The 25,939-nt window shown below is 44.2% G+C and overlaps 1 protein-coding gene across 3 annotated transcripts in view; it reads left to right on the top strand.

The window, feature by feature from the left end:
- Positions 1–25,939, top strand: part of BRAP (BRCA1 associated protein) — a 44,489-nt gene that overhangs the window by 6,984 nt on the left and 11,566 nt on the right. The window contains exons 4-10 of one of the 3 annotated variants that reach the window (XM_037996515.2): positions 135–324; positions 7,053–7,166; positions 12,179–12,327; positions 18,304–18,379; positions 19,633–19,771; positions 20,118–20,227; positions 23,742–23,831. In XM_037996515.2, the coding sequence (XP_037852443.1) occupies positions 135–324; positions 7,053–7,166; positions 12,179–12,327; positions 18,304–18,379; positions 19,633–19,771; positions 20,118–20,227; positions 23,742–23,831 (868 nt within the window). The remainder of the gene's footprint in view (positions 1–134; positions 325–7,052; positions 7,167–12,178; positions 12,328–18,303; positions 18,380–19,632; positions 19,772–20,117; positions 20,228–23,741; positions 23,832–25,939) is intronic. The other 2 variants (XM_037996516.2, XM_073021116.1) reach the window with 2 other exon arrangements.

Genomic DNA, 25,939 nt, shown 5'->3' with positions numbered 1-25,939 from the left:
GGGTATAATGTAGAACAATTCATTAATGAAATATTAAAATTTTATTTTTTCCTGTTTTCTTGGACATAAAAGTTGTCTACTGTTGTTTAACCATACCTCATCTATTTACGACCCTCTAATTATTGTTTTGTTAGTAAGATGACCTCCTTAAAAGAAGATGTGCGGCGCAGTGCCATGCTGTGTATTCTCACAGTCCCTGCTGCAATGACCAGTCATGACCTTATGAAGTTCGTCGCCCCATTTAACGAAGTAATTGAACAAATGAAAATCATCAGAGACTCTACTCCCAACCAATATATGGTGCTGATAAAGTTTAGTACACAGGTAAAAGTTATTAAAGTTATTAAAAATCTCTTTGCCACAGAAACTGTGTTATTGAAACTGTATGATGGTAGCTGTTTTGATTTATGGCATTTTGCACTTAAGATTCTTGATATGTCTTCTAAGATATAATTCTAATTCTAGATGTATTTCTAAATTCATTAGCAGAAATACAATTATAACGTATACCCATGGTATTTTTATTTATTTTTTTTATTTTTTTCCAGTAGAGATGAGATCTTGCTATGTTTTCCAGGCTAATCTTGGCCTCAAGCAGTCCTCCTGCCTTGACCTCCCAATGTTCTGGCATTACAGTTGCTCTGAGCCGCTGCATCTGGCCTTATGCCCATGATTTTTTATAGATCAGATTCGGTATAAAATCTAAGGTTTTGCCAGGAGACAGAGGTTACAGAAAGCTGACATCACACCACTGTACTCCAGCCTCGGTGACAAGAGTGAGACAACATCTCAAAAAAAAAAAAAAAAACCCTAGTTTTTTTTTTTTTTTTTTTCTTTTTTGAGACAAAGTCTCACTCTGTCACCCAGGCTGAGTGCAGTGGTGTGGTATTGGCTCACTGCAACCTCCGCCTCCCGGGTTCAAGCAGTTCTCCTGCCTCAGCCTCCTGAGTAGCTGGGACTACAGGCATGCACCACCATGCCTGGCCAATTTTTGTATTTTTTGTCTTTTTTGAAACAGAGTCTCGCTCTGTCGCCCAGGCTGGAATGCAGTGGCCAGATCTTGGCTCACTGCAAACTCTGCCTCCCGGGTTTACGCCATTCTCCTGCCTCAGCCTCCCAGGTAGCTGGGACTACAGGCGCCCGCCACCTCGCCCGGCTAGTTTTTTTGGTATTTTTTAGTAGAGATGGGGTTTCACCATGTTAGCCAGGATGCTTTCGGTCTCCTGACCTCGTGATCCGCCCGTCTCGACCTCCCAAAGTGCTGGGATTACAGGCTTGAGCCACCGCGCCTGGCCAATTTTTGTATTTTTAATGCAGACGGAGTTTCACTATGTTCGCCAGGCTGGTCTTGAACTCCTGACCTCGTGATCCACCCGTCTCAGCCTCCCAAAGTGCTGGGATTACAGGCATGAGCCGTCATGCCCGGCCTGCTTGTTTTTTTAAACAAGTGGTAACTATTCCAGAAAAGCAGTAGTTCCCAAACTTTTTGAAGTTAACACCATCTTATTATTTTCCATTAGCCCCACTTCTTTCATTCTCTTTTTTTTTTTTTTTTGAGACAGAGTTTAGCTCTTGTTGCCCAGGCTGGAGTGCAATGGTGCGATCTTGACTCTCAGCAACCTCTGCCTCCTAGGTTCAAGCCATTCTTCTGCCTCAGCCTCCAGAGTAGCTGGGATTACAGGCATGCACCACCACGCCCGGCTAATTTTGTATTTTTAGTAGAGACGGGGTTTCTCCATGTTGGTCAGACTGGTCTCGAACTCCAGACCTCAGGTGATCTGCCCGCCTCGGCCTCGAAAGTGCTTGGATTACAAGCGTGAGCCACCATGCCTGGCTTCATTGTCTTTTTAATGAAGTGGAAGAGTGTACCTGTTCTGTGAGCCCCAGAGAGAAGCTTTAGTGTGGAGTTCTGTCTACAAGAGAGTACACAGTTAATATGTTTTATCTTTACAAAGTACCCTATCATTTAGGGAGACATTTAAAACACGTTTCAATTATCCTGTAGATTTAAAGTTTACAAGTTGACATTAAGAACAGAAAAGCACTTGAATAGCTCCTTTCACTGACCGTCAGAAAGCCTTCCAAGGTTGCCAAGGAGCTTTGCAAACCATGAGAAAATCCTGCCTTGAGCCATTTCAGTCTGGTAGCACATGTAATAATAAGGATAACGATGATAATATCCAGCGTTTATCGATGGCTTCTGTATCACTCACTATGCTAAGTGTTCAATACGCTTTGTCTCATTTAATCCTCACTACAATCCCTTGCGGAAACGGTATTGTTATCCTTGTTTTACAGATGTGGGGGGTGACTGCAGAGGGAGATAAGTGGTTTGCCCAGGGTTACATAGCTAGACATAAATGGCAAGCAAGAGTGGCATCCTCACTTTTAATTCCAGGGACGCGTTCCTCTTCTAGTAGGAAGTGAGATGAAGGTGTGGGGAAGGGAGGCAGTTGGTTGTGAGACATTCGATGACAGCAGTATTGTTAATAGTTTCTACTTAACAACCAGGGCAATAAGCAAATAACAAAGGAAAAGACCCAGACAAAAATGTTCAAGAACATTTAGGTTTTTAAAATAGTCTGAAGTCTTATAAATGCACCACACTCACCTGTTTAATAAACCCACACAGTTCCCTACAACAAGTACTGCCCTTCGTAATGTGCAGGTAATACTGTGAATATTTACTGTGAATGGATTTTCCTTGTACTTCTGCACTGTCCTTCCCCTTCTGTCTTTTGATCAAGTGAAGGTTGCTCAAGTTGACAGATGTTTTTCTGTGACTGTGAAACAGGTTGCTGCATGTTCTTCCCCGTGGGGCTAGAGCCCTTTATCTTGGTATCATGAGTTGTATTGTTTATTGCTAACTCTGGATCTTAGGGGCTGATCCCTATCATCCCATCAAGGATTTTCTAAGACCTAATAATACCCTCTTGGTGTAAGACTGGAAGTTAAACTAATATCGACTGTAATGAGAATAGTGGGCTCAGTAGCTACCAACTATGAAGCACTTACTAGAGACCGGATCCTGTGCCAAGTGCTTTCCATGCATTGTCTCCTTAAATTCTCTCAACGATGCCATGTTGGCTGGGTGCAGTGGCTGATGCCTTTAATCCCAGCACTTTGGGAGGCTGAGGTGGGTGGAACACTTGAGGGCAGTTGTTTGAGACCAGCCTGGCCAACATGGCAAAAGCCCATGTCTACTAAAAATACAAAACTTAGCTGGATGTGGTGGTGCACGCCTGTAATCCCAGCCACTTGAAAGGCTGAAGCAGAAGAAACGATTGAACTTGGGATGCAGAGGTTGCAGTGAGTCAGGATCATACCACTGCACTCCAGCCTGGGCAGCAGAGCGAGACTGTCTCAAAAAAAAAAAAAAGATGCCGTGTATTTTACAGTTGAGGAAACAGGCACAGATATGTCACTTGCCCACAGCTAAACAGCTAGTAGGTGTCAGAGTTAGGGTTCAAACTTGGGCAGCCTGACTCCATAGCCTGGGCAGCTAACTACGTTTTTATTCTTTTCCTCACCACAGATTTTTAATTAAGGACTCATAAGCCTTCTCTGTATCTTTGGCAATTTTTGAATTTCTGTTGGCCTTAGCTTTAGCTGGAAGAGTTGTGAGGCCAGGTGTGGTGGCTCATGCTTGTAATCCCAACACCTTGGGAGGCCAAGACAGGAGTATCGCTTAAGGCCAGGGGTTCAAGACCAGCTTGGGCAACATGGCAAGACCCTGTCTCTTAAAACAATTTTTTTAAAAGATTAAAAAAAAAAAAAAAGCAGGGGAGTTGTGCTTACAAACTTGTAGTGTGACCGTTAGGAAACTTTGTCTTTGGGTAAAGAATTTACAATTCTTCAGGACATAGGAAAAACAGAAGGAAGTTCAGTTTTGTTGTTTTGGGGGGCAGAAAAGTACAGATGACCAGTTAATAGAGTATGTTGGCTCCTTTTCACATGCATGCTTAGTTACCACAGCCTTAGCAGACGCCTCCTTGGAGAAGTAGAGGTATGTTCTCAACTCTGTAGTTGATTCCTGTGACAGTGAAGGACCTTGATCATAATGGATTTGTCTTTTTCTGAGTTCATCCTCAGAAGAGAACAATAAAACCAAAGGACTAGAAGGAAACAAAAGCCAGGTTTCTTTAAAGTTTTGGGTCCATACAATGCAAACATTTTCATCCCCATAAAAGCTGTTTCTTCTATGTTCTTTGCAGTTAGCTTCAGGCTTTTGTTTAGTGCGTTTAGGTGGTGAGTTGAAGTAGGTACCATATGAATTTTGTTCCATATTCTTTACCTAATACATGGCACAGGGCCTGGCACATACCAGATGCTCAGAAAATACATAAACAGGAGAAGGTACATTTCTAATACCAAGATTTTAAAGAAGAGATCAATATGTTAACTGGGAAATCTCAGCTATGTAGTGATGTTGTCGTTTCAAAAAAGTACTTTTTTTTTTTTTTTTACTTTTTTCATTTCTGCCACAATCATCCTAGTTTAGGCCACCATGGCGACTCACCTGCATGCCTCTTTTCGTTTTTTATTTTATTTAATTAATTATTAATTTCTTTATTTACTTGGAGACAAGGTCTCACTCTGCTGCACAGGCTGGAGTGCAGTGGCACGATCTCGGCTCACTACAACTTTCACCTCCTCCTTTGGGGGCTGAGGTGAGAGGGCTCAAGTGATCCTCCCACCTCAGCCCCCAAATAGCTGGGACTACAGGCTTCCGCTCCCATGCCCGGCTAATTTTTGTATTTTTTGTAGAGATGGGGTTTCCCCACGTCGCTCAGGCTGGTCTTACACTCCTGGGCTCAGGTAGCAGAAAGGAATAATTCATTGAATGGTTTTGGTCACATGTCTTATCCTTTCCTCTGAGGAGGCCTGGTCATTTACTGAGCATTTGCAGAGCTTAGACCCCAGGAGGTCTCTGCCAGCCCCTGGTGGTGCTTGAGGCTCTGAAGAGATGAGAGAAGGCCCTGACTTTCAGACAGTCGGTTTTCTCCTGGTGAATCCATGTGCTGATCTTGCCACTTACTCAGCCAAAAGCATTTCAAGAAGAAGCTGTTGCTCCTGAAGAATGGGGGAAGCCATATTAGGTTGTAACCTCTTAGTATTAAAGAGGCTTCTTGTCCAACAGCTGGCTTTAAACATTTTGAAATTAAAATGCACTATGCTCAATACACTGATTATTTCCTTAAGTAAAGCCTCTCCACCCCAACCTGCCGCCAATTTGCCCCTCCAAAATAAAAGTACATTCAGAATTGATCACCCTTCCTCAGCTGCTTAGCTCACTTGGTCATGTTAAGAAAGCATAAGTAGCCGGGCACAGTGGCTCACGCCTGTAATCCTTGCACTTTGGGAGACTGAGGCGGGTGGATTGCCGGAGCTCAGGAGTTCAAGACTAGCCTGGGCAACTTGGTGAAACCCCATCTCTACTAAAATACAAAAAATTAGGTGGATATGGTGTCATATGCCTATAATCCCAGCTACGCAGGAGGCTGAGACAGGAGAATTGCTTGAACCCAGGAGGCAGAGGTTGCAGTGAGCTGATCTTGTGCCATTGCTCTCCAGCCTGGGTGACAGTGAGACTCTATCTCAGGTAAAAAAAAAAAAAAAGAAAAAAAGAAAAAAATGTTGGGGGGAAGCATAAGTAATCAAGAATTCACAATTACCTCATTTACCTCATTGGAGGGGAATTAAAAGCTACTGAGAAGCTTACAGTGTCTGTGAGATTCAGAACCTTGTGAGGGTGGACAGGCAGGACTATTTTTGCCTGGTGCAGCACTGAATCTCTTCGTTAAGGTTGATGATGCAGCGTTTCCTTTTGCAGAATTCCCAGAAGCAGCCTGTCAATGTTGGTAGGGCCAAAGCACACAACTTTCTCTGTTTGGGCTAATGCCTGTGTGGGAATTAAATCCAGACAAGCCTTGGCCTCCCTGCTTGCCTCAGAAAATTGGCTGAGTTTAAAAACTAGAGTCATCTCTGTTGCTTTCTACTAAGGCTAGACTAGGAGGTTCTATTTACCTGTGTCCATTTCATAGACGCACATGTGCCTTTGCAACTTTGCCTCAAGGGGGCTGTTTCTCCACATTTCAGCCATTTTCTACCGCTAGGGAATGCGACTGTTAGTATTTTAAAGGCTGGTCCATCTTGGGCTTCTTGACGTTGACCTAGAGCTTTGCTTTTGGTATTGGACACTAGGTGGCGGTTTAAGACTTATTTGGTTTATTAAAGAGTAGTTGGTTTTTCATCTCATACCACTTCCCCTGGTCTTTTATTTTTTTCTAACATAAATGCTGACATTTTTTTTTTTTCTTCTTTTTGAGACGAAGTTTCGCTCTTGTTGCCCAGGCTGGAGTGCAGTGGCGCGATCTCAGCTCACTGCAACCTCTGCGTCCTGGGTTCAAGCAATTCTGCTGCCTCAGCCTCCCAAGTAGCTGGAAATACAGACATGGACCACCGTGTCTGGCTAATTTTGTATTTTTAGTAGAGACAGAGTTTTCCATGTTGGTCAGGCTGGTCTCAAACTCCCGACCTCAGGTGATCCGCCCGCCTCGGCCTCCCAGAGTTCTGGGATTATAGGCTTAAGCCACCACGCCCAGCCCAATGCTGACATTTCCTTAAAGAGTTCTTTCATAACAAGCGTCACTTATTTGGTTCCAGGCTTTGCAGAAATGAGTATTTACTTGCAGCTGCACAAGTGATGACTAGAGGAAAAAAAAAACTGCTATTAAGGGAAATGTTGACTGTTGCTGGTTGAATATTAAAATTGTACCAGCTTTCAGCTTGTTGCACTTCAGTACCTTCTGCCAATTCAAGTAAAAACTCTGTTGTAGCCCAGGAAATATTGTAAACATAGACTATTGACTTACAGAGTGCGATTTGCCTACCAATCAGCTTCAGTAGATGTGACTTTTGGTGGTTGCTTTCTCTCCTATGTATAAATTTTAAAGCCGATGAGAATGAATAGAGCCATGCGTATTGAATATAAAGCAGATTTTCAGGGTATCTGTCTTAATTTTTTTCCTTTTCCCCATTGGTGTACATAGGCTGATGCAGATAGTTTTTACATGGCATGCAATGGCCGCCAGTTCAACTCAATAGAAGATGATGTTTGCCAGCTAGTGTATGTGGAAAGAGCTGAAGTGCTCAAATCTGAAGATGTAAGTGTGAATTGTTCCTATGTTTAATTAAAATATATCAGATTGGTATAAAATTGAATGCTAAGGTATCTGTGAAATAACCAGAATAGGCCAGTCCATAGACACAGAAAGTAGACTGGTGGTTGTCAAGGCTGCAGGAAGAGACGAATGGGGAGTGCCTGCTAACAGGATACAGGATTTCTTCTGGAACTGATGGAAGTGTTCCAGAATTAGATAGTGGTGACAGTTGCACAACATTATGAATATACTACAAGCCAATGAACTGTACACTTTAAAATAGAGAATTTTATTGAATTTCATCTCATTTTCTAAAATTTTAAAAAATGTAAAAAAGAGAAAAAATGATACTGCATTGTTGAAATTGAGTGTTTATCAATTCTAGATCAGTGAAGCCTGAAGCTGAAAATAAATGTTTTTGTTTTCAATAGTAACCCTTAATTGTCTTCCTAACTCTTGTTTCTGCCTTTTATTTTTGAGACAGGGTCTCGCTCTGTCACCTAGGCTGGAACACAGTGGTGTGATCTTGGCTCACTGCAGCCTCGATCTCTCCGATTCAAGCATCTGCTAGCCTCATCCTCCTCGGTAGCTGGGACTACAAGCATGCGCCACCATACCTGGCTAATTTTTAAAATTTTTTGTGGAGACAAGATCACCCTGGCTGGGCGTGGTGGTTCATACCTATAATCCTAGCTCTTTGGGAGGCCGAGGTGATGGATCGCTTGAGCGTAGGAGTTCGAGACCAGGCTGGGCAACATGATGAAACCCTGTCTCTACAAAAAATAACAAAAATTAGCTGGGTGTGATGCTGAGCACCTTTGGTCCCACCTACTCGGGCCGCTAAAGCAAGAAGATCTCCTGAGTCGGGGGAGGTCCAGACTATAGTGAGCCATTACAGGCTCACACCTGTAATCCCAGCACTTTGGGAGGCGAAGGTGGGTAGATCACCTGAGGTCATGAGTTCAAGACCAGCCTGACCAACATGGAGGAACCCCCATCTCTACCAAAAATACAAAATTAGCCAGGCATGATGGCGCATGCCTGTAATCCTAGCTACTCAGAAAGCTGAGGCAGGAGAATCACTTGAACCTAGGAGGCAGAGGTTGCGGTGAGCCAAGATCACGCCATTGCACTCCAGCCTGGGCAACAGGAGCGAAACTCTGTCTCAAAAAAGAGAGAAGCAAAACGTTATTGGCTGTTTAAAACTGCAAGCAGTTACTCTCTTAACTCGCTTATTACCTAAACTTGTCTGGCTCCCAGGAACAGCCTTATGGAGACAGGGAGTATTGCATTGGGAAGAAAATGTTGCTGAACTATTGACTGAAAGTAAATTTAGATAAAATTACAATGCAGCTTTTTTCCTTATATGCATTTGTTTTGTTTCAAGTCATCATAAACTAGGTATTGCATTGCTATCAGTGGATACAGACGTTTAGCTCTTAATAGATTTTTTTTTTTTGGCCGGACGCAGTGGCTCACGCCTGTAATCCCAGTACTTTGGGAGGCCGAGGTGGGCGGATCACAAGGTCAGGAGATCAACACCATCCTGGCTAACATGGTGAAACCCCGTCTCTACTAAAAATACAAAAAAAATTAACTGAGCGTGGTGGTAGGCACCTGTAGTCCCAGCTACTTGGGAGGCTGAGGCAGGAGAATGGTGTGAACCCAGGAGGCAGGGCTTGCAGTGAGCCAAGATTGCACCACTGCACTCCAGCCTGGGTGACAGAGCGAGACTCCGTCTCAAAAAAAAAAAAAAAAAAAGTACAAAAAATTAGCCAGGCATTGTGGCGGGCACCTGTAGTCCCAGCTACTCGGGAGTCTGGGGCAGGAGAATAGCATGAACCCGGGATGCGGAGCTTGCAGTGAACCGAGATTAAAAAAATAATAATAAAGAATTTTTAAAAAATGTAACCTGTTGAATATTTGAAATAGCCCACTTCACCTTAATGGGTCTTGTGTATCTTCATTAGTCTTCAAAGAAAAACCATTTGCTACTGAAGTAAATCAGTAGTTTGAATGTGCTTCTCTTGTTTTTTGTTTATTAACTAGTTGCTGTAAACATTTCCACCAGAACTTGAGGCAAATCATAAGGAAGCTTTTCTTTTAAAATACGAACCACCACCACCAAAAAATTAAATGTACATATTAAGCATTTGGCTGTTTTTATTTATTTAAAAGTATAAACACCAAAAAAAAATTTTAACATTGTATGAAGATGGAAAACAAGAAGATGCACTTTCTTTAACTTTGTCTAAGGATTTAAATTACTAACTTGTGAAATCCAGTTTAAATTGAACTTAACTACTGGCTTCCTCCCCGACCCAGATGGAGTCTTGCTCTGTCACCCAGGCTGGAGTGCAGTGGAGCAATCTCGGCTCTCTGCAGCCTGTGTCTCCCAGGTTCAAGCGATTCTCCTGCCTCAGCCTCCTGAGTAGCTGGGATTACAGGCACGTGCCACCACACCCAGCTAATTTTTGTATTCTTAGTAGAGACGGGGTTTCACCACGTTGGCCAAGCTGGTCTCTTGACCTCGTGATCTGCCTGCCTTGGCCCCCAAAGTGCTGGGATTACAAGTGTGAGCCACCGTGCTGACCTGGCTTTCTTACTAGTAAAATTACGTGATTTAAATGTATATATAAAATAATAAATGGCCTCTCAAAAAGCACATGCTAGATACTGGAATAGAAGGAAAGAAAATGCATCTTCAAACATTTTTTTGGAATCTCACCACATACGCTTTGTGAGATTTGTGTATCGTAGGGTGTTTGTTTTTGTATTTTGTATTGCATATGCTTTTTTTTTTGTTTTTTTTGAGACGGAGTTTCACTCTGTCACCTAGGCTGGAGTGCAGTGGCGCGATCTCAGCTCACTGCAACCTCCGCCTCCCAAATTCAAGCAATTCTCTGCCTCATCCTGCCAAGTAACTGGGATTACAGGGCACCCAGCACCACACCCGGCTAATTTTTTGTATTTTTAGTGGAGACAGTGTTTCACCATCTTGGCCAGGCTGATCTTGAACTCCTGAACTTGTGATCCACCTGCCTCAGCCTCCCAAAATGCTGAAATTACAGGTGTGAGCCACCCTGCCTGGCATCTTTCTTAATGTGACAGTTAAACACATTTTTTTTTTTTTGAGACGGAGTCTTGCTCTGTGCCCCAGGCTGGAGTGCAATGGCGCAATCTTGGCTCACTGCAAGCTCCACCCCCCCGGGCTCACGCCATTCTCCTGCCTCAGCCTCCCGAGTAACTGGGACTACAGGCGCCCGCCACCTCGCCCGGCTAATTTTCCTGTATTTTTAGTAGAGACGGGGTTTCACCGTGTTAGCCAGGATGGTCTCGATCTCCTGACCTCGTGATCCGCCCTTCTCGGCCTCCCAAAGTGCTGGGATTACAGGCTTGAGCCACCGCGCCCGGCCTAGTTAAACACATTTTTAAAAGCATAGTCACAGAAGAAGCATACAGTATAAAAATTTCCTTGAAAATTCCTACAATATTATATTTGGAGGCAGCTTCAGACTGTTTTATTGGTGGTAACTGCTCGCTGAGCTCTTTTAGTTGGTAATAACTCCAGAGAAGCATGCTGTGTGTATTCCTAACACTTGTTCACTAGCATTTAAGTTTAGAATAAGCCCCAAGTAAAACAATGGAAATGTATATAGAACTCTTAGTTCTTACATGATTTAATTATATCAAAATACATGAATTTAACTTACTTTAATGTAGGCAAACTATCCATTTTTGTCCATTTTCCTGTTTGTTAACATAACTCTCCTACATACTCATTTCCTGACCCAAATGAAATATTAACCTAAGGTCAAGCTGGGAGAGAGAAACATCTGAGATGAATGTCTTTACTAAAATACCAATAAATTTGTCAAACTCAAAAAATTTGATGTGATAAAATTGGGCATCCTTTGTGCTGGATGCTGCACGAGGCCTCAGTTTTAGAGATTCCTTTCTTAACGTGGCTTCTTGAGAGATTTCCTGTAAGTATCTACTCTTCAGGGACTATAGTTAATGTGCTTTTTCTCTGTCCATAAGTGTGTGCTCCCCGACCTATGCCTAAGTAATTCCTTCTCCTCTTCTGGCTGGAAACGTCAAGTCAAGCAATGTCTTAGGAATGCCTTTCCTGACCATCTAGACTGTCATGCCCCGTAATTCACACCCTGTTGTGGCTTCCTGTACTGTTTGCTTTTTAATTTGATTTTTGTCTCTCCCTCCACTAGATTCTAAGCTCTGTGGGGACAGGAACTGACTGTTTTTTGGACTTAATGAATCTGTTTTTGCTCATCACTGTTCCACACCTAGAACAGTGTCTGTCTGCTGCACATAGCAGGGGCTCAATCTTTATCTGTCAAATGAGGGAATAAAGAAAAATCAGTGTTGTTGGTGCTGTTATCACTGAGTAGAAAGTGTTAAGTTATAACTTACTCTATGGAAAAATCCTTCAGGTCTAGCTATTCTTTTGTTCCTTTGTATTCTATTATAGTCGTAGACACTTAGAGCTTGAGCTAGGAGTCTGGTCACATTTGAGATTTATATGTTAAGGTTTTGGCAGCAGTCTCCCTTCCTGGAATGTCAGTTCTGTGAGGGCAGAGATCTTTGTTTTGTTCACCGCTGTATTCCCAATACCTGGCACAGTGCTGGAATATAGGAGGTACTTGTGTGTTTCTTGAATGAATGAATAAATGAATGAAAATATTACCAATTTAAATTATTTGCTTAGAGCAATGATATTGAGGGTATCCTGCCAGGAGTCAAAAAAGCAACTAGAAAATTAGTATTAAAAGAAGAAAGGCCTGGCACAGTGGCTCACGCCTGTAGTCCCAGCTACCAGGGAGTCTGAGGTGGCAGATTACTTGAGCCTGGGAGGTCAAGGCTGTAATGAGCCATGATTGCGCCACTGGGCTCCAGTGTGGGTGACAGAGCGAGACCCTGTCTCAAAAAAAAAAGAAGGAAAAATAAAGTATTGCTGGTAGATGAAGAGTAAGGTTTATGTGAGGTGTTTCCTGTAGGGCGCCAGCCTCCCAGTGATGGACCTGACTGAGCTCCCCAAGTGCACGGTGTGTCTGGAGCGCATGGACGAGTCTGTGAATGGCATCCTCACAACGTTATGTAACCACAGCTTCCACAGCCAGTGTCTACAGCGCTGGGACGACACCACGTGAGTGCAGGGGCCGAACCCCACTGTGTACAAGCCCATTGTAACCCTTCCCAGAATTAAAAAGAGCCACCAGGGGCCGGGCGCAGTGGCTCACGCCTGTAATCCCAGCACTTTGAGAGGTCGAGGCGGGCGGATCACGAGGTCAGGAGATCGAGATCATCCTGGCTAACACAGTGAAACCCCATCTCTACTAAAAATGCAAAAAATTAGCCGGGCATGGCGGCAGGCGCCTGTAGTCCCAGCTACTCGGGAGGCTGAGGCAGGAGAATGGTGTGAACCTGGGAGGCGGAGCTTGCAGCGAGCCGAGAACGCGCCACTGCACTCCAGCCTGGGCGACAGAGCAAGGCTCCGTCTCAAAAAAAATAAAAAATAAAAATAAATAAAAATAAAAAGAGCCACCAGCAGAAATGAACCATTCCAAGTATTTGACTTTATTCAAGAGGTCCTTTTTCTCCTTCCGTATCCTAAGTTCAGGGAATCAGCATTCTGAGACCAAGTCCTTTTTTTGTGTGCTGATTCTGAACCCTTGTGGAATTCCCCAAAGCAGCATGAGTTGTTCTTTCCTTCCAAGAGCCAGAAAGTGGGGGAAAAAAAAAAAAAAAAGCAAAAAAAAAAAGCAAAGCTTTGTTTGAGGCTCTCATGCTGCAATGAAATCTAGATCTAGAATCTCTTGTATCAGCTGCACTTGGTGTCTGCCATTCACTCTGGGCTTCTTATCAGCTGGGCTACAGCAGCCTAATATTTTAGCTCTGCTGGGCTCTTGATGGCTTGGCAGCCAGTAGAAATAGCAGTTACTAAGTATGAGATCTACTCTACAGTCTCCTGATTCCCAACGTACCAGGTCTTAGTCATAGGTGATGTTACTACAGACAAAGAACAGGTGAGGCCTGTACCTTTTTTTTAACCCCCTAAATCCAGGGTGGTTGCTCCCCTTGCAGACTGCACTGTGGGACTTAACCAGAAAGGTGTATCAGATGCTGGCCTTCTGGATTTCCCAGCACAGAGGAGAACCCAGAATGAAATCACACAAGTAAATAAATCACAGCCATAACCAGTGTTACAGAAGAGCAGTGTGCAGCACTGGGACTGAGAACTGGGGCCCTAATGAAGCCAGGACTGCCTGAGAAGCGGCATCTCCAGGAGGATAATTAGGAGTTAAGCCGGGTAAAGAGCAGAACCCAGAGAAGGCAGTGGGGGAAGGGGAAGATCATGTTCCCAAGCACGGAAGTGATGAGGGGTGAAAGTCTACAGGAATCTTTGTCTACCCACTAGTGGCCTGGTGGCTGGAAGAAGAATGTCAGCTTCACAGAGCAGGGGCTGTGCCTTGCTTGCTCATTGCTGTACCTCTCATACCTGGTAGGGGACGTGGCACACAGGAGGAGCTTGGTGGACACTAAGGATAAATAAACTGGGTTTCAGGCTGGGCGCGGTGGCTCAAGCCTGTAATCCCAGCACTTTGGGAGGCCGAGACGGGTGGATCACGAGGTCAGGAGATCGAGACCATCCTGGCTAACCCGGTGAAACCCCGTCTCTACTAAAAAATACAAAAAACTAGCCGGGCGAGGTGGCGGGCGCCTGTAGTCCCAGCTACTCGGGAGGCTGAGGCAGGAGAATGGCGTAAACCCGGGAGGCGGAGCTTGCAGTGAGCTGAGATCGCGCCACTGCACTCCAGCCTGGGCGACAGAGCGAGACTCCGTCTCAAAAAAATAAAAATAAAAAAAAAATAAATAAACTGGGTTTCTGCAGCTTATCACTGCCCTGCTTATTTAGCTGGACAAGCGTCTTGCTCCAATTCCATGGAGTTCTCAGTCAATTCTTGGGTATCATTTGGGAGTTTTTCAAGGAATTGTCCAGTTGCCTTGAACAAAGCCATACTGAGATATGTGCATTCCTTAAAGTGTTTATCTGTATCTTCAGTCCATCCGCTATACCAGTTAAGTTCTAGGCACTTCTTTGTTCCCCACCATTCCACTTTTACTTTTTTTTTTTTTTTTTGAGACAGGGTCTTGCTCTGTCACCCATGTTGGAGTGCAGTGGTATGATCACAGCTCACTGCTGCCTCAAACTCCTGGGCTCAAGTGATCCTCCCACCTCAGCTTCCCAAGTAGCTGGGACTACAGGTGTGCACCATCACACCCAGCTAATTGTTTTTTTGTTTGTTTTATGGAGATGGGGTCTCATTATGTTGTCTAGACTGATCTTGAACTCCTGAGCTCAAGCAGTGTTCCTGCTTTGGCCTCACAAAGTGCTGGGATTATAGGCATGAGCCACGATACCCATCCCCAGTATACCTTTTGATATAAATGAACTGTTTTAGAACCATAGCATTTTAAAGTTGGAAGTTTCCTCAGGGACCATTTTTTCCAACCACCTGAGTTTATACAGGAGGAGGACACTGAGGCCCAGAGATAAGAATTTGCAAGCGAAAAGTGTCAAGGCCGGAGAATGCTGGAACTGGGACTAAAATTCAACCTCTCATATGGGGTGTAAGACAGGCCATTTGCCCTCAAAATCATGCAGTTCATTTAGTGAGTTTTGAGCCTTGGTATAAGCATAGAACTGTGAGAGATGCTGAGACAGAGGAAGCAAATTCAGGTCCTCTTTGGGGTGGTTTGGTCTAAGAGAGTTTACACTTGTACATAAATTCATGTGGTTCAGGGTGGAGATTGGAAGAGAGAGTGATGGCATCCCTAACCAGGAGTACTCAGGAAGGGCTGCAGTAGGAGGCGGTGTTCGTCTTTTTGATACAGAGAGATGTCAGAGAAGGCTATTCTGGGAAGAGCTCCCAAAGATCTCATCAGGAAAATAAGATAAAATTATTTTTTGCAGAGAAAGGCAGGAAGAATTTAATAAACTGTTTATTATTATTATTATTATTATTATTATTATTATTAGAGACAGAGTCTCACTCTGTTACCCACGCTGGACTGCGGTAGCGTGATCTCGGCTCACTGCAACTTCCACCTCCCGGGTTCAAGCAGTCCTCATGCCTCAGCCTCCTGAGTAGCTGGGGCTGCAGGCGTGCACCACCACACCTGGCTAATTTTATATTTTTAGTGGAGATGGGGTTTTGCCATGTTGACCAGGCTGGTCTCGAACTGCTGACCTCAGGTGATCCACTCACCTCAGCCTCCCAAAGTGCTGGGATTACAGGCATTAGCCACTGTGCCTGGCTGATAAACTGTTGATTATTTTTTAGTAGACAGATGAGCTGGTATATCATAGAATGTTAATTGTTTATTTATAAGTTTATTTTTGTAATTTTTTTTCTTTTCAAGATCAAATTTACATTTCAGAAAGATCATTTTGATCATTTGGGCACAGTGTAGAGAATTGGATTTCAGAACCAGTTCTGAAATCTAATTTTGTTGTTGTTGTTGTTGTTGTTGTTTTTAGAAGGGCTTTCTCTACATTGGCCAGGGTAGACTTGGCTTCATGCCATCTTCCTGCCTCGGCCCCCTGGCCTCCCAAAGTTCTGGGATTATAGATGTGAGCCACTGCACCTGGCCTGTTTTCTTTTTCAAGCACTTTCACAGCCACCACACAGACCGAAGGAATGAGACAAAACCAATTTCCATCTCTAATAAGACTGCATTCTGCTTTCTGGCTACCATTTCTTTCTTTGAGTTTGTCTTCTGCCTTCTCTTCTGATGCTGAAGGAAGAAGTGGACTAGATCCTTTCCTTTCTTTTACGCAGATAGAGCTGCGTTATCTGTGACGCACACTTTGTTCTTCCTGTTTATTCCCTTTTCTTGGTTTTATTTACTCAGTTGGGTAACAAACTGTTACTAGTTTTATCTTTTTTTTTTTTTTTTTTAGACGGAGTTTCACTCTTGTTGCCCAGGCTGGGGTGCAGTGGCACAATCTCGGCTCACCACAACCTCTACCTCCCAGGTTCAAGCGATTCTCCTGCCTCAGCCTCCCAAGTAGCTAGGATTACAGGCATGTGCCACCACGGGGTTTCTCCATATTGGTCAGGCTGGTCTCAAACTCCCAACCTTAGGTGATCCACCCGCCTCTGCCTCCCAAAGTGCTGAGGTTACAGGCGTGAGCCACCGAGCCCAGCCACTAGTTATATCTTGAAAATTGTTTCTTCCTGGTGCCAGTTTAATCAGCCTCAGCTATAACCCACTTTCTGTCCTAGTTGCCCATCTGACAAAAATACTCATGACTAGTATTTAGCATTATTATTACTTTTTTTTCTTTGAGACGGAGTCTCGCTCTGTTGCCCAGGCTGGAGTGCAGTGGCCGGATCTCAGCTCACTGCAAGCTCTGCCTCCCGGGTTTATGCCATTCTCCTGCCTCAGCCTCCCGAGTAGCTGGGACTACAGGCGCCTGCCACCTCGCCCGGCTAGTTTTTTGTATTTTTTTAGTAGAGACGGGGTTTCACAGTGTTAGCCAGGATGGTCTCGATCTCTTGACCTCGTGATCCACCCGTCTTGGCCTCCCAAAGTGCTGGGATTACAGGCTTGAGCCACCGTGCCCAGCCTAACATTAATTACGTGGAGTATAATAGAAAACAGTTAATGGACTTTTTCAACTTTGTTTTTATTGGCTTTTTGTAAATTGAGACATGAATGCCTGATAGAGCACTGATATCTTCCACATGATGTTCATGGTGCAGTGAGATATCATGTGCATTTCAATAAGTATATTAATACCTTGTGTTTAGCCAGGTGCGGTGGCTCATGCCTGTTATCCCAGTACTTTGGGAAGCCGAGTGGGCGGATCACTTCAAGTCAGGAGTTCAAGACCAGCCTGGCCAATACGGTGAAACCTCATGCCCACTAAAAATACAAAAATTAGCTGGGCGTGGGGGTGCACGCCTACAGTCCCAGCTACTTGGGAGGCTGAGGCAGTAGAATCGTTTGAACCTGGGTGGCAGAGGCTGCAGTGAGCTGAGATCGCGCCACTGCACGCTAGCCTGGGTGACAGAGCAAGACTGTGTCTTAAAAAAAAAAAAAACTTTGTTTTTTACTACGGATTTTAAATCCAATTCTTAGGAGCAACCTGGAGAAGATAGGGTACTTTTTGAATGATTTAAATCTTTGGGAAATGGGGATAAGGCAGTTGTTTGGAGTAAAAATACATTATAGGCCAGGCACGGTGGCTCACGCCTGTAATCCCAACACTTTGGGAAGTTGAGCAGGCAGATCACCTGAGGTTGGGAGTTCGAGACCAGCCTGACCAACATGGAGAAACCCCGTCTCTACTAAAAATACAAAATTAGCTGGTGTAGTGGCACATGCTCCTCGGGAGGCTAAGGCAGGAGAATTGCTTGAACCTAGGAGGTAGAGGTTGCAGTGAGCCGATACCACACCATGCACTCCAGCCTGGGTAACAAAAGCAAAACTCCGTCTCAAAAAAAAAAATACAAGCCAGGAGTGGTGGCTCATACCTGTAATCCCAGTACTTTGGGAGGCTGAGGCCAGTGGATCATGAAGTCAAGAGATTGAGACCATCCTGGGCAACATGGTGAAACCCCATCTCTACTAAAAGTAGAAAAATTAGCTGGGTGTGGTGGCGCATTCCTGTAGTCCTAGCTACTCGGGAGGCTGAGGCAGGAGAATCACTTGAACCTGGGAGGCAGAAGTTGCAGTGACCTGAGATCACGCCACTGCACTCCAGGCCAGGCAACAGAGCAAGACTCTGTCTCAAAAAAAAAAAACCATTATAAATAATCAGACATGAAATGAAGTCCTAATTGTAACCTGCAAATACTTAGCTCTTTGATCATCTAACCTTTAGACAGAAGAGCAGAAAAGGACATGAGGCAGATCCCAATTTCTCTGTTCTTCTCTGTTTTATCGAGATTTTGTATATTTTTATTTTGTATATTTTAAGTGATATCCTTAGTTATGATAAAAATAGCATATAAGAGGAGGAGGATATAAAATCCAGTGTTTGACTTTTGGATTCTGTAACAGCTGTCATTTATATTTAACCTGCACCATTATCTTTTGGTGTCCTGGATAGGTGTCCTGTTTGCCGGTACTGTCAAACGCCCGAGCCAGTAGAAGAAAATAAGTGTTTTGAGTGTGGTGTTCAGGAAGTAAGTAATGGGTGATGGAAAAGAACAAAGAACGCAGCTTTAATTGTCATGAGTTTTCTTCTGCCTGGTATGACTTAAGTTCTTTATTTTAATTTTTTTTTTATATATTTTAAGAGACAGGGCTTACTCTGTTGCCCAGGCTGGTCTCGAACTCCTGGTCTTAAGCAGTCCTCCCACCTCAGCCACCCACAGTGCTGGGATTGCAAGTGTGAGCCACTGCACCCAGCCTAAATTCTTTTAAAGTTTTGAGACTGATTTTTTTTCTTTTTGTCTAGGGTCAGGCAAGACATGAATACACAAATTATATTACTCCTGAGCTAAATTTATTCCTTTTTTCTTTGCACTTTTGAAAGGGTTAGGCTTTTACTGATGAATTGTGAATTTTTTTCTTGCTGTTCACATAAGTGCTTCTTAGAAATCAGCAAAAAAATGACCCATAAAAAAGCATCCTTGATTGTTGGGTTTTAAACATACATTTAATCAGGCTCCTGTAGGAATAGTTTTTTCTTTCTCTCTTTTTTTTTTTTTTTTTTTTTTTTTTTGAGACAGGGTGTCATTCTGTTACCCAGACTGGAGTGCAGTGGCATAATCATAGTTCACTGTAACCTCAAATACCTGGGCTCAAGCCTTCCTCCCATCTCAGCTTCCCAAGCAGCTGGGACCACAGGTGCATGCCACCATGGCCTAGTGTTTTTGTTTTGTTTTGTTTTGTTTTGTTTTGGTGGAGTTGGGGTCTTGCTATGTTTCTCAAGCTGGTCTTAAACTCCTAGGCTCAAGCGATACTCCTGCCTCAGCCTCCCAAAATGCTGGGATTACAGGTGTGAGCCACTGTGCCAGACAAGCAATTCTGTCTTCTTGTGCCTCAGGCCCCCTCCCACTCTGAGTGAGCTGGATTGATTGTTTGTTTGTTTGTTTATTTTAAGACGGAGTCTTGTTCTTACCGCCCAGACTGGAGTGCATTGGCATGATTTCGGGTCACTGCAAGCTCCACCTCCTGGGTTCAAGCGATTCTCTTGCCTCAGCCTCCTGAGTAGCTGGGATTACAAGCACCAGCCACCACACCCAGCTAATATTTGTATTTTTAGTAGAGATGGGAGTTTCACCACGTTGGCCAGGCTGGTCTCAAACTCCTGACCTCAGGTGATCCACCTGCCTTGGCCTCCCAAAGTGCTGGGATTACAGGTCTGAGCTACCGCGGCCGGCCAGATCACTTATTTTTATTTAACTAATTAAGATCTTACCTCTTCCGGCAGAATCTTTGGATTTGTTTAATATGCGGCCACATAGGATGTGGACGGTATGTCAGTCGACATGCTTATAAGCACTTTGAGGAAACACAGCACACGTATGCCATGCAGCTTACCAACCATCGAGTCTGGGACTATGCTGGAGGTGAACACCACTCTCTTTTCTAATTTGGACTCATTCTGTGTGGAAACTTTGCCTTTGCAACCTCTTCACTTTCCCTCCCAGCTTGAAATGTCATCTTCTGACAGCTGTTGCAAACCCAAATTCTCAGTTTCCCTGAGGGCACTATTTTTCTAGGAATGGCTTGAATCATACACATTATAAAGGGAGTTAATACTTCCATTCTTCCTTTCTCCCTCCCCTCTAAAAGTCAAATGATTTGACACTTTTAAAGAAATATTATAAAGATTGATCTGAAAAAAACAAAAATTTTGTCAGAGTTAAAAGTTTTCATTATAAAGAAACACACTTTTATTGACTCTTTCTTTAGATAACTATGTTCATCGACTGGTTGCCAGTAAAACAGACGGAAAAATAGTACAGTATGAATGTGAGGGGGATACTTGCCAGGAAGAGAAAATAGATGCCTTACAATTAGAGGTAAGAGACTGAATGAGTTACCACTCAATATCTGTTTCTACTGCTGTTTACTATTCTAATTTGAAATATTTGTCATTTACCTGGATGTACGTTTTTTAAAAAAAGTTTGGTCATGGCCAGGCGCCGTGGCTTATGACTGTAATCCCAACACTTTGGGAGGCTGAGGCAGGCGGATCACCTGAGGTCCGGAGTTCAAGAGCAGCCTGGCTAGCGTGGTGAAACCCCATTTCTACTAAAAATGCAAAAAATTAGCTGGGCATGGTGGCACACACCTGTAATCCCAGCCACTTGGGATGCTGAGGCAGGAGAATTGCTTGAACCTGGGAAGCAGAGGTTGCAGTGAGCCGAGATCATGCCATTGCACTCCAGCTTGGGCAACAAGAGCGAAAGTCTGTCTCAAAAAAAAAAAAAATGTTCGGTCATTGCTGTGAAGTGTTATTAAAGTATTTTTATTCTGTTTTTCTTTGAAAGTCTAAATTTCAGCTGGGCGCAGTGGCTCACGCCTGTAATCCTGGCACTTTGGGAGGCTGAGGCAGGCGAATCACCTGACGTTAGGAGTTCGAGACCAGCCTGGCCAACATGGTGAAACCCTGTCCCTACTAAAATTAGCCGGGCGTGGTGGCTCATGGCTATAATCTCAGCTACTTGGGAGGCTGAGGCACCAGAATTTCTTGAACCCGTGAAGCAGGGGTTGCAGTGGGCTGAGATTGTGCCACTGCATTCTAGCCTGGGTGACAGAGCAAGACCCTGTCTCAAAAAAACAAAAAAGAGGCTGGGCACGGTGACTCAAGCCTATAATCCCAGCACTTTGGGAGGCCGAGGCGGGCGGATCACGAGGTCAGGAGATCGAAACCATCCTGGCTAACACGGTGAAACCCCGTCTCTACTAAAAAAAAAAAAAAATACAAAAAACAAAAACAAAACAAAAACAAAAACAAAAAACATGACTCATGGCCAGGTACAGTGGCTCACGCCTGTAATCCCAGCACTTTGGGAGGCCGAGGCAGGCAGACCACGAGGTCAGAGGTCAGGAGATTGAGAACATCCTGGTTAACAGGGTGAAACCCTGTCTATACTAAAAATACAAAAAATTAGCTGGGCATGGTGGCACGTGCCTGTACTCCCAGCTACTCAGGTTGAGGCAGGTGAATTGCTCGAACCTGGGAGGCAGAGGTTGCAGTGAGCCAGGATGGTCTTGATCTTGTGACCTCGTGATCCGCCCGTCTCGGCCTCCCAAAGTGCTGGGATTATAGGCTTGAGCCACCGCGCCTGGCCATGAGTCATGTTTTATATACATTTTGAAAAAGGTTGTTTTAGAAACGTACCTTAACCTTAGGAGGAAATGGACGTTTGAAAATTTGCTTATTTCAAGACTTAAAAGTCTGATAGTCTGTAAAATGGCCTAAAACGAGGTTTATATTATCTTTAATAAATTATTGTATTAATAAAAAAAGATCAAACACCTTTTTTTTTTTTTTTGAGACGGAGTCTCGCTCTGTCGCCCAGGCTGGAGTGCAGTGGCCGGATCTCAGCTCACTGCAAGCTCCGCCTCCTGGGTTTACACCATTCTCCTGCCTCAGCCTCCCGAGTAGCTGGGACTACAGGCGCCCGCCACCTCGCCCGGCTAGTTTTTTTTGTATTTTTTAGTAGAGACTGGGTTTCACCGTGTTAGCCAGGATGGTCTCGATCTCCTGACCTCGTGATCCACCCGTCTCGGCCTCCCAAAGTGCTGGGATTACAGGCTTGAGCCACCGCGCCCGGCCGATCAAACACTTTTAAGTATTTAGAATAAGTACATCCTCCGCATTAAGTATGTACATGCATTCTGTTCATACAAGAAATACTGGCCAGGCACGGTGACTCACACCTGTAATCCCAGCACTTTGGGAGGCCGAGGTGGGTGGATCACCTGAGGTCAGGAGTTTGAGACCAGCCTGGCCAACATGAAACCCCACTTCTACTAAAAATACAAAAATTAGTTGGGTGTGGTGGGGGGCGCCTATAATCCCAGATACTTGGGAGGCTGAGGTAGGAGAATCGCTTGAACCTGGGAGGCAGAGGTTGCAGTGAGCCGAGATGGTACCATTGCACTCCAGCCCAGGATGACGAGCGAAACTCCGTCTCCAAAAGAAAGAAATATTTATTAGCCAGGCGTGGTGGCTTATGCCTGTAATCCCACCACTTCAGGAGGCCAAGGCTTGATCGCTTGAGTTCAGGAGTTCAAAACCAGCCTCAGTAACATAAAAAGACCTTGTCTCTACTAAAAATAAAATTTAAAAACAAATTAGCCAGGTGTGGTGGCATGCACCTGTAGTCCCAGCTACTCAGGAGGCTGAGGCAGGAAAATCCCTTGAGCCCAAGAGGTTGAGGTTGCAGTGAGCCATGATTGCACCACTGCATTCCAACCTGGGCAACAGAGTGAGACCCAGGTTTAAACAAAAAAAAAAGAAAAAGAAAAATATTTGCTCTCACCCACTGGTGCTAGTGCTGCAAACACAGCATTGAACAAACTCCCTGCTCTTGTGGAGCTTAGGGTTCAGTAGCATAGACATTCTTCTCCTTGCCCTCTCTGTAGCCTGCAGACATGTTTATATCTCTTCTAGTCTTCTAGAATGGTTTTTCCAAAATGGAGATGTGACCTTACCACTCCTTGGCCTTGGGTTCCCCGTTGCCCATATTTGTCGATATTATAATACCCCAAAGCCTTCCACTGGCGCCATGTCTTCTAACCTGGCACACCAGCCTTATTAGTGTTACTCGTTCATTTCTGAAGAGATTCTAATGTCCACAGTTCTGTCTTGGCCAAGTAGTTCTCTGGACTCGTATCTCTGTCTTTATCTGTTCTCCTCCTATCTGTCAGTGCCCTCTCAAATCTCGGCTTCTCTCAGATCTTACTGTCATATGCCATCTGTCCCTTCCCTGTGGTTACACAGCACTGTTCATTGATTCATGCAGTCACGCAGCAAACAGTTCTTGACATCCACCGTGTGCCAGGCACTGGAGATACAGCAGTAGAGATATAACCCTCACTTTCAAAGAGTTCACAGTCCAGTCAGGGAGACAGGCAGGTAAATTGGTGATGAAGTGTTGCTGTCCTGAGTGCTGTTACTGATAGGCACAGTGCTAAGGGAGCTGAAAGGGGGCGCCTGACTCAAGTGCTGGATGGGACAGGATGGGACAGGACTGCTTCATGGGGGCAGGGAGACAGGTAAGTTTGAGTTATACATAGATTTAAAACCACTGTGGTTCTTGTTAAAGTCAGCTTGACCAGAATAAATTTTTTTATAAGTACATTTATTCTGACTAGATTGTAAACCGCAGGAGGACAGAAGCATAATGTCATTTCTGTCCCCTCATCCAGTATATATTGAGAAGAGTGGAACCAGGGTGTAAATATACATTCTGTTGGTTAGTTTTAGTTTTCTGTGGATCATTAAAGATCAGATTTTTAAATTGGATTTCAGAGATTGACAACAGTGACTTACATTTTGGTCTTTATTCTCTATGTTTCTAGTATTCATATTTACTAACAAGTCAGCTGGAATCTCAGCGAATCTACTGGGAAAACAAGATAGTTCGGATAGAGAAGGACACAGCAGAGGAAGTAAGTCTATTTGGTTTGGTGACTGCTGAAATGCCACATGGCAGGGCACTTTGATGGGGGGTGTGGAAGGCAGAGTACAGGGAAAGAGGAATCTTACCATCTTCCCGTCTCAGGCTGGTAACAGGTGGAAAACTTTTGCCACTAAAAAGAAACTTTGGTTTTAAATGCTTGACTGTTTTGATATTTTGGGGTCTTAGGGGGTTTTGTTTGCTTTTTTTTTTTTTTTAAACCTCAATCTGGTTTTCTAGTGCTTTGTGAAGTTCCACTAAAAAGATAGAAGTATCTACATAAGGGTTTGTCATTTGAGTCAGGCACTTGGGAACCGTTGCCTTTGGGAGCTAAACATGAACTTCTAAGGCAGTGAAATAGCGCAGAGCCCTTTTAAATGGAAGGAAATAAAATTGGGCAGAGATATTGGCACTTGATTATTCACCCTGAAGGTCTAGGGCAGCAGTTTTCAAATTTTAATGAAATAGTCCTTTAAAAAAGATGCCATTCACTACTTTAGCAAAATTAAACAGTGGTATGATTTTGGTGGAAACTTAGATGGAAGGCCCAGAGCTCTGTCTCCAGTATGTGCAAGGAACCCTGTGACTTCCAAAGAAGGTAGTCTGAAAACTAGTAAGCACCTGTGTATAATTGTGTATAATTATGGCTCTAGGAACCTTTCTTTGGACCTAGGGACACTGTCTGTAATTCAGTGATTACCTTAGTATGAAATAAAATCTTGTAAAATTTCTCGATTACTTTAGTAACTTTGTGAGTCCCCACCTATACTTGGGCCTTCAGATAGGCAGTACAGAGCTGGGCTTGGGGCCCACCTCTGAGGTGGCTAGGAATATCCTGGAGCTTAGCAGGCAGGGCCATGGGCCCCAGTTTCTGGATATGCCATAAGTGGGCAAAATCAGGGTTTGTAAAAATTAATGCTTAACATCAGCTTTAGGCCCGGTATAGTGGCTCACACCTGTAATCCCAGCACTTTGGGAGTCTGAGGCAGGCAGATCACTTGAGGTCAGGAGTTCGAGGCCAGCCTGGCCAACACGGCGAAACCCAATCTCTACTAAAAATACAGAAATTGGTCAGGCGTGCTGGCAGGCGCCTGTAATCCCAGCTACTCGGGAGGGTGAGGCAAGAGAATTGCTTGAGCCCAAGAGGCAGAGGTTGCAGTGAGCCAAGATCACACCACTGCACTCCAGCCTGGGCAACAGACTGAGACTCCATCTCAAAAAAAAAAAAAAAAAAATCAGTTTTAAAATGATTTGCAGTTAAAAGTTATGGATGAAATTCTTGCAAGAGCCTTCTAATCAACACAAGTGCCCTTCCGAAGGCACTCAAGGTCACTTGACTTTACTAGTTCTGAATAGGGCTTGATTAGAGTATGTGCAGGGAGGACCGCCTCCCAGTGCTCTTGATGGAGGCAGAGCACAGGTCACTGCCGCATACTGTAAAGTCATGGCTCACAGGAAGTGCATTGGCAACTCTGCTGCACCTGCACTCATGGGTTTTTCCATAGGATATACCAGCGTGACTATCTCAAGTGCTTCATCCAGATGCTTGAGAGCTAAGCTCAGGATTCTCTCTGCCCTGCAGGATTCTTTAGGGTTAACTTCATTCCCTAAAACATGCCAATGAAAAGCAAGTCAAGGGGCAGGGAAACGAAACACTGAAACTCATGTTTGCTTTTAGGTCAGGTGAAATGGAAGCCAGAGCAGCTCTAAATAAAACGTTTGGGGTGCTTAAAAGGGTGCTTTTGTTTTCTGGTAACAAATGTCATTTATCCATAAGTTAATTGATGATGCAAACCTTTTGTTCCACCACCGTCCTTCTTTTGGCCAGTCTCTTGTCCGTTAGCACCCCCAGCAGTAGAACATGTTCAGGGAGAACCAGTAACCCAGACCCTGGGTCTCACTGACAGAGATTCTTGTTTGTGGGCCTCCTGTTGGTGTGAAGGAGGAGTGTGGATCAAGGTCGAAATTCATTGTAGGCTTCAGTTATAAACACTGTTTCTTTCCCCCAGTGCCTTAGGTAGGGCCGTTATAGTAGCATGTGAGCAGAGCCTATTCTAGATGACGAAGCTCACAGACACTCAAAGGTTCTTAGTTTTCATG

This window comes from Chlorocebus sabaeus, chromosome 11, assembly GCF_047675955.1.
Source record: "Chlorocebus sabaeus isolate Y175 chromosome 11, mChlSab1.0.hap1, whole genome shotgun sequence".
Lineage (NCBI taxonomy): Eukaryota > Metazoa > Chordata > Mammalia > Primates > Cercopithecidae > Chlorocebus > Chlorocebus sabaeus.
The sequence above is the reverse complement of the archived record's forward strand: the minus strand, read 5'-3'. Positions and strand labels throughout refer to the sequence as shown.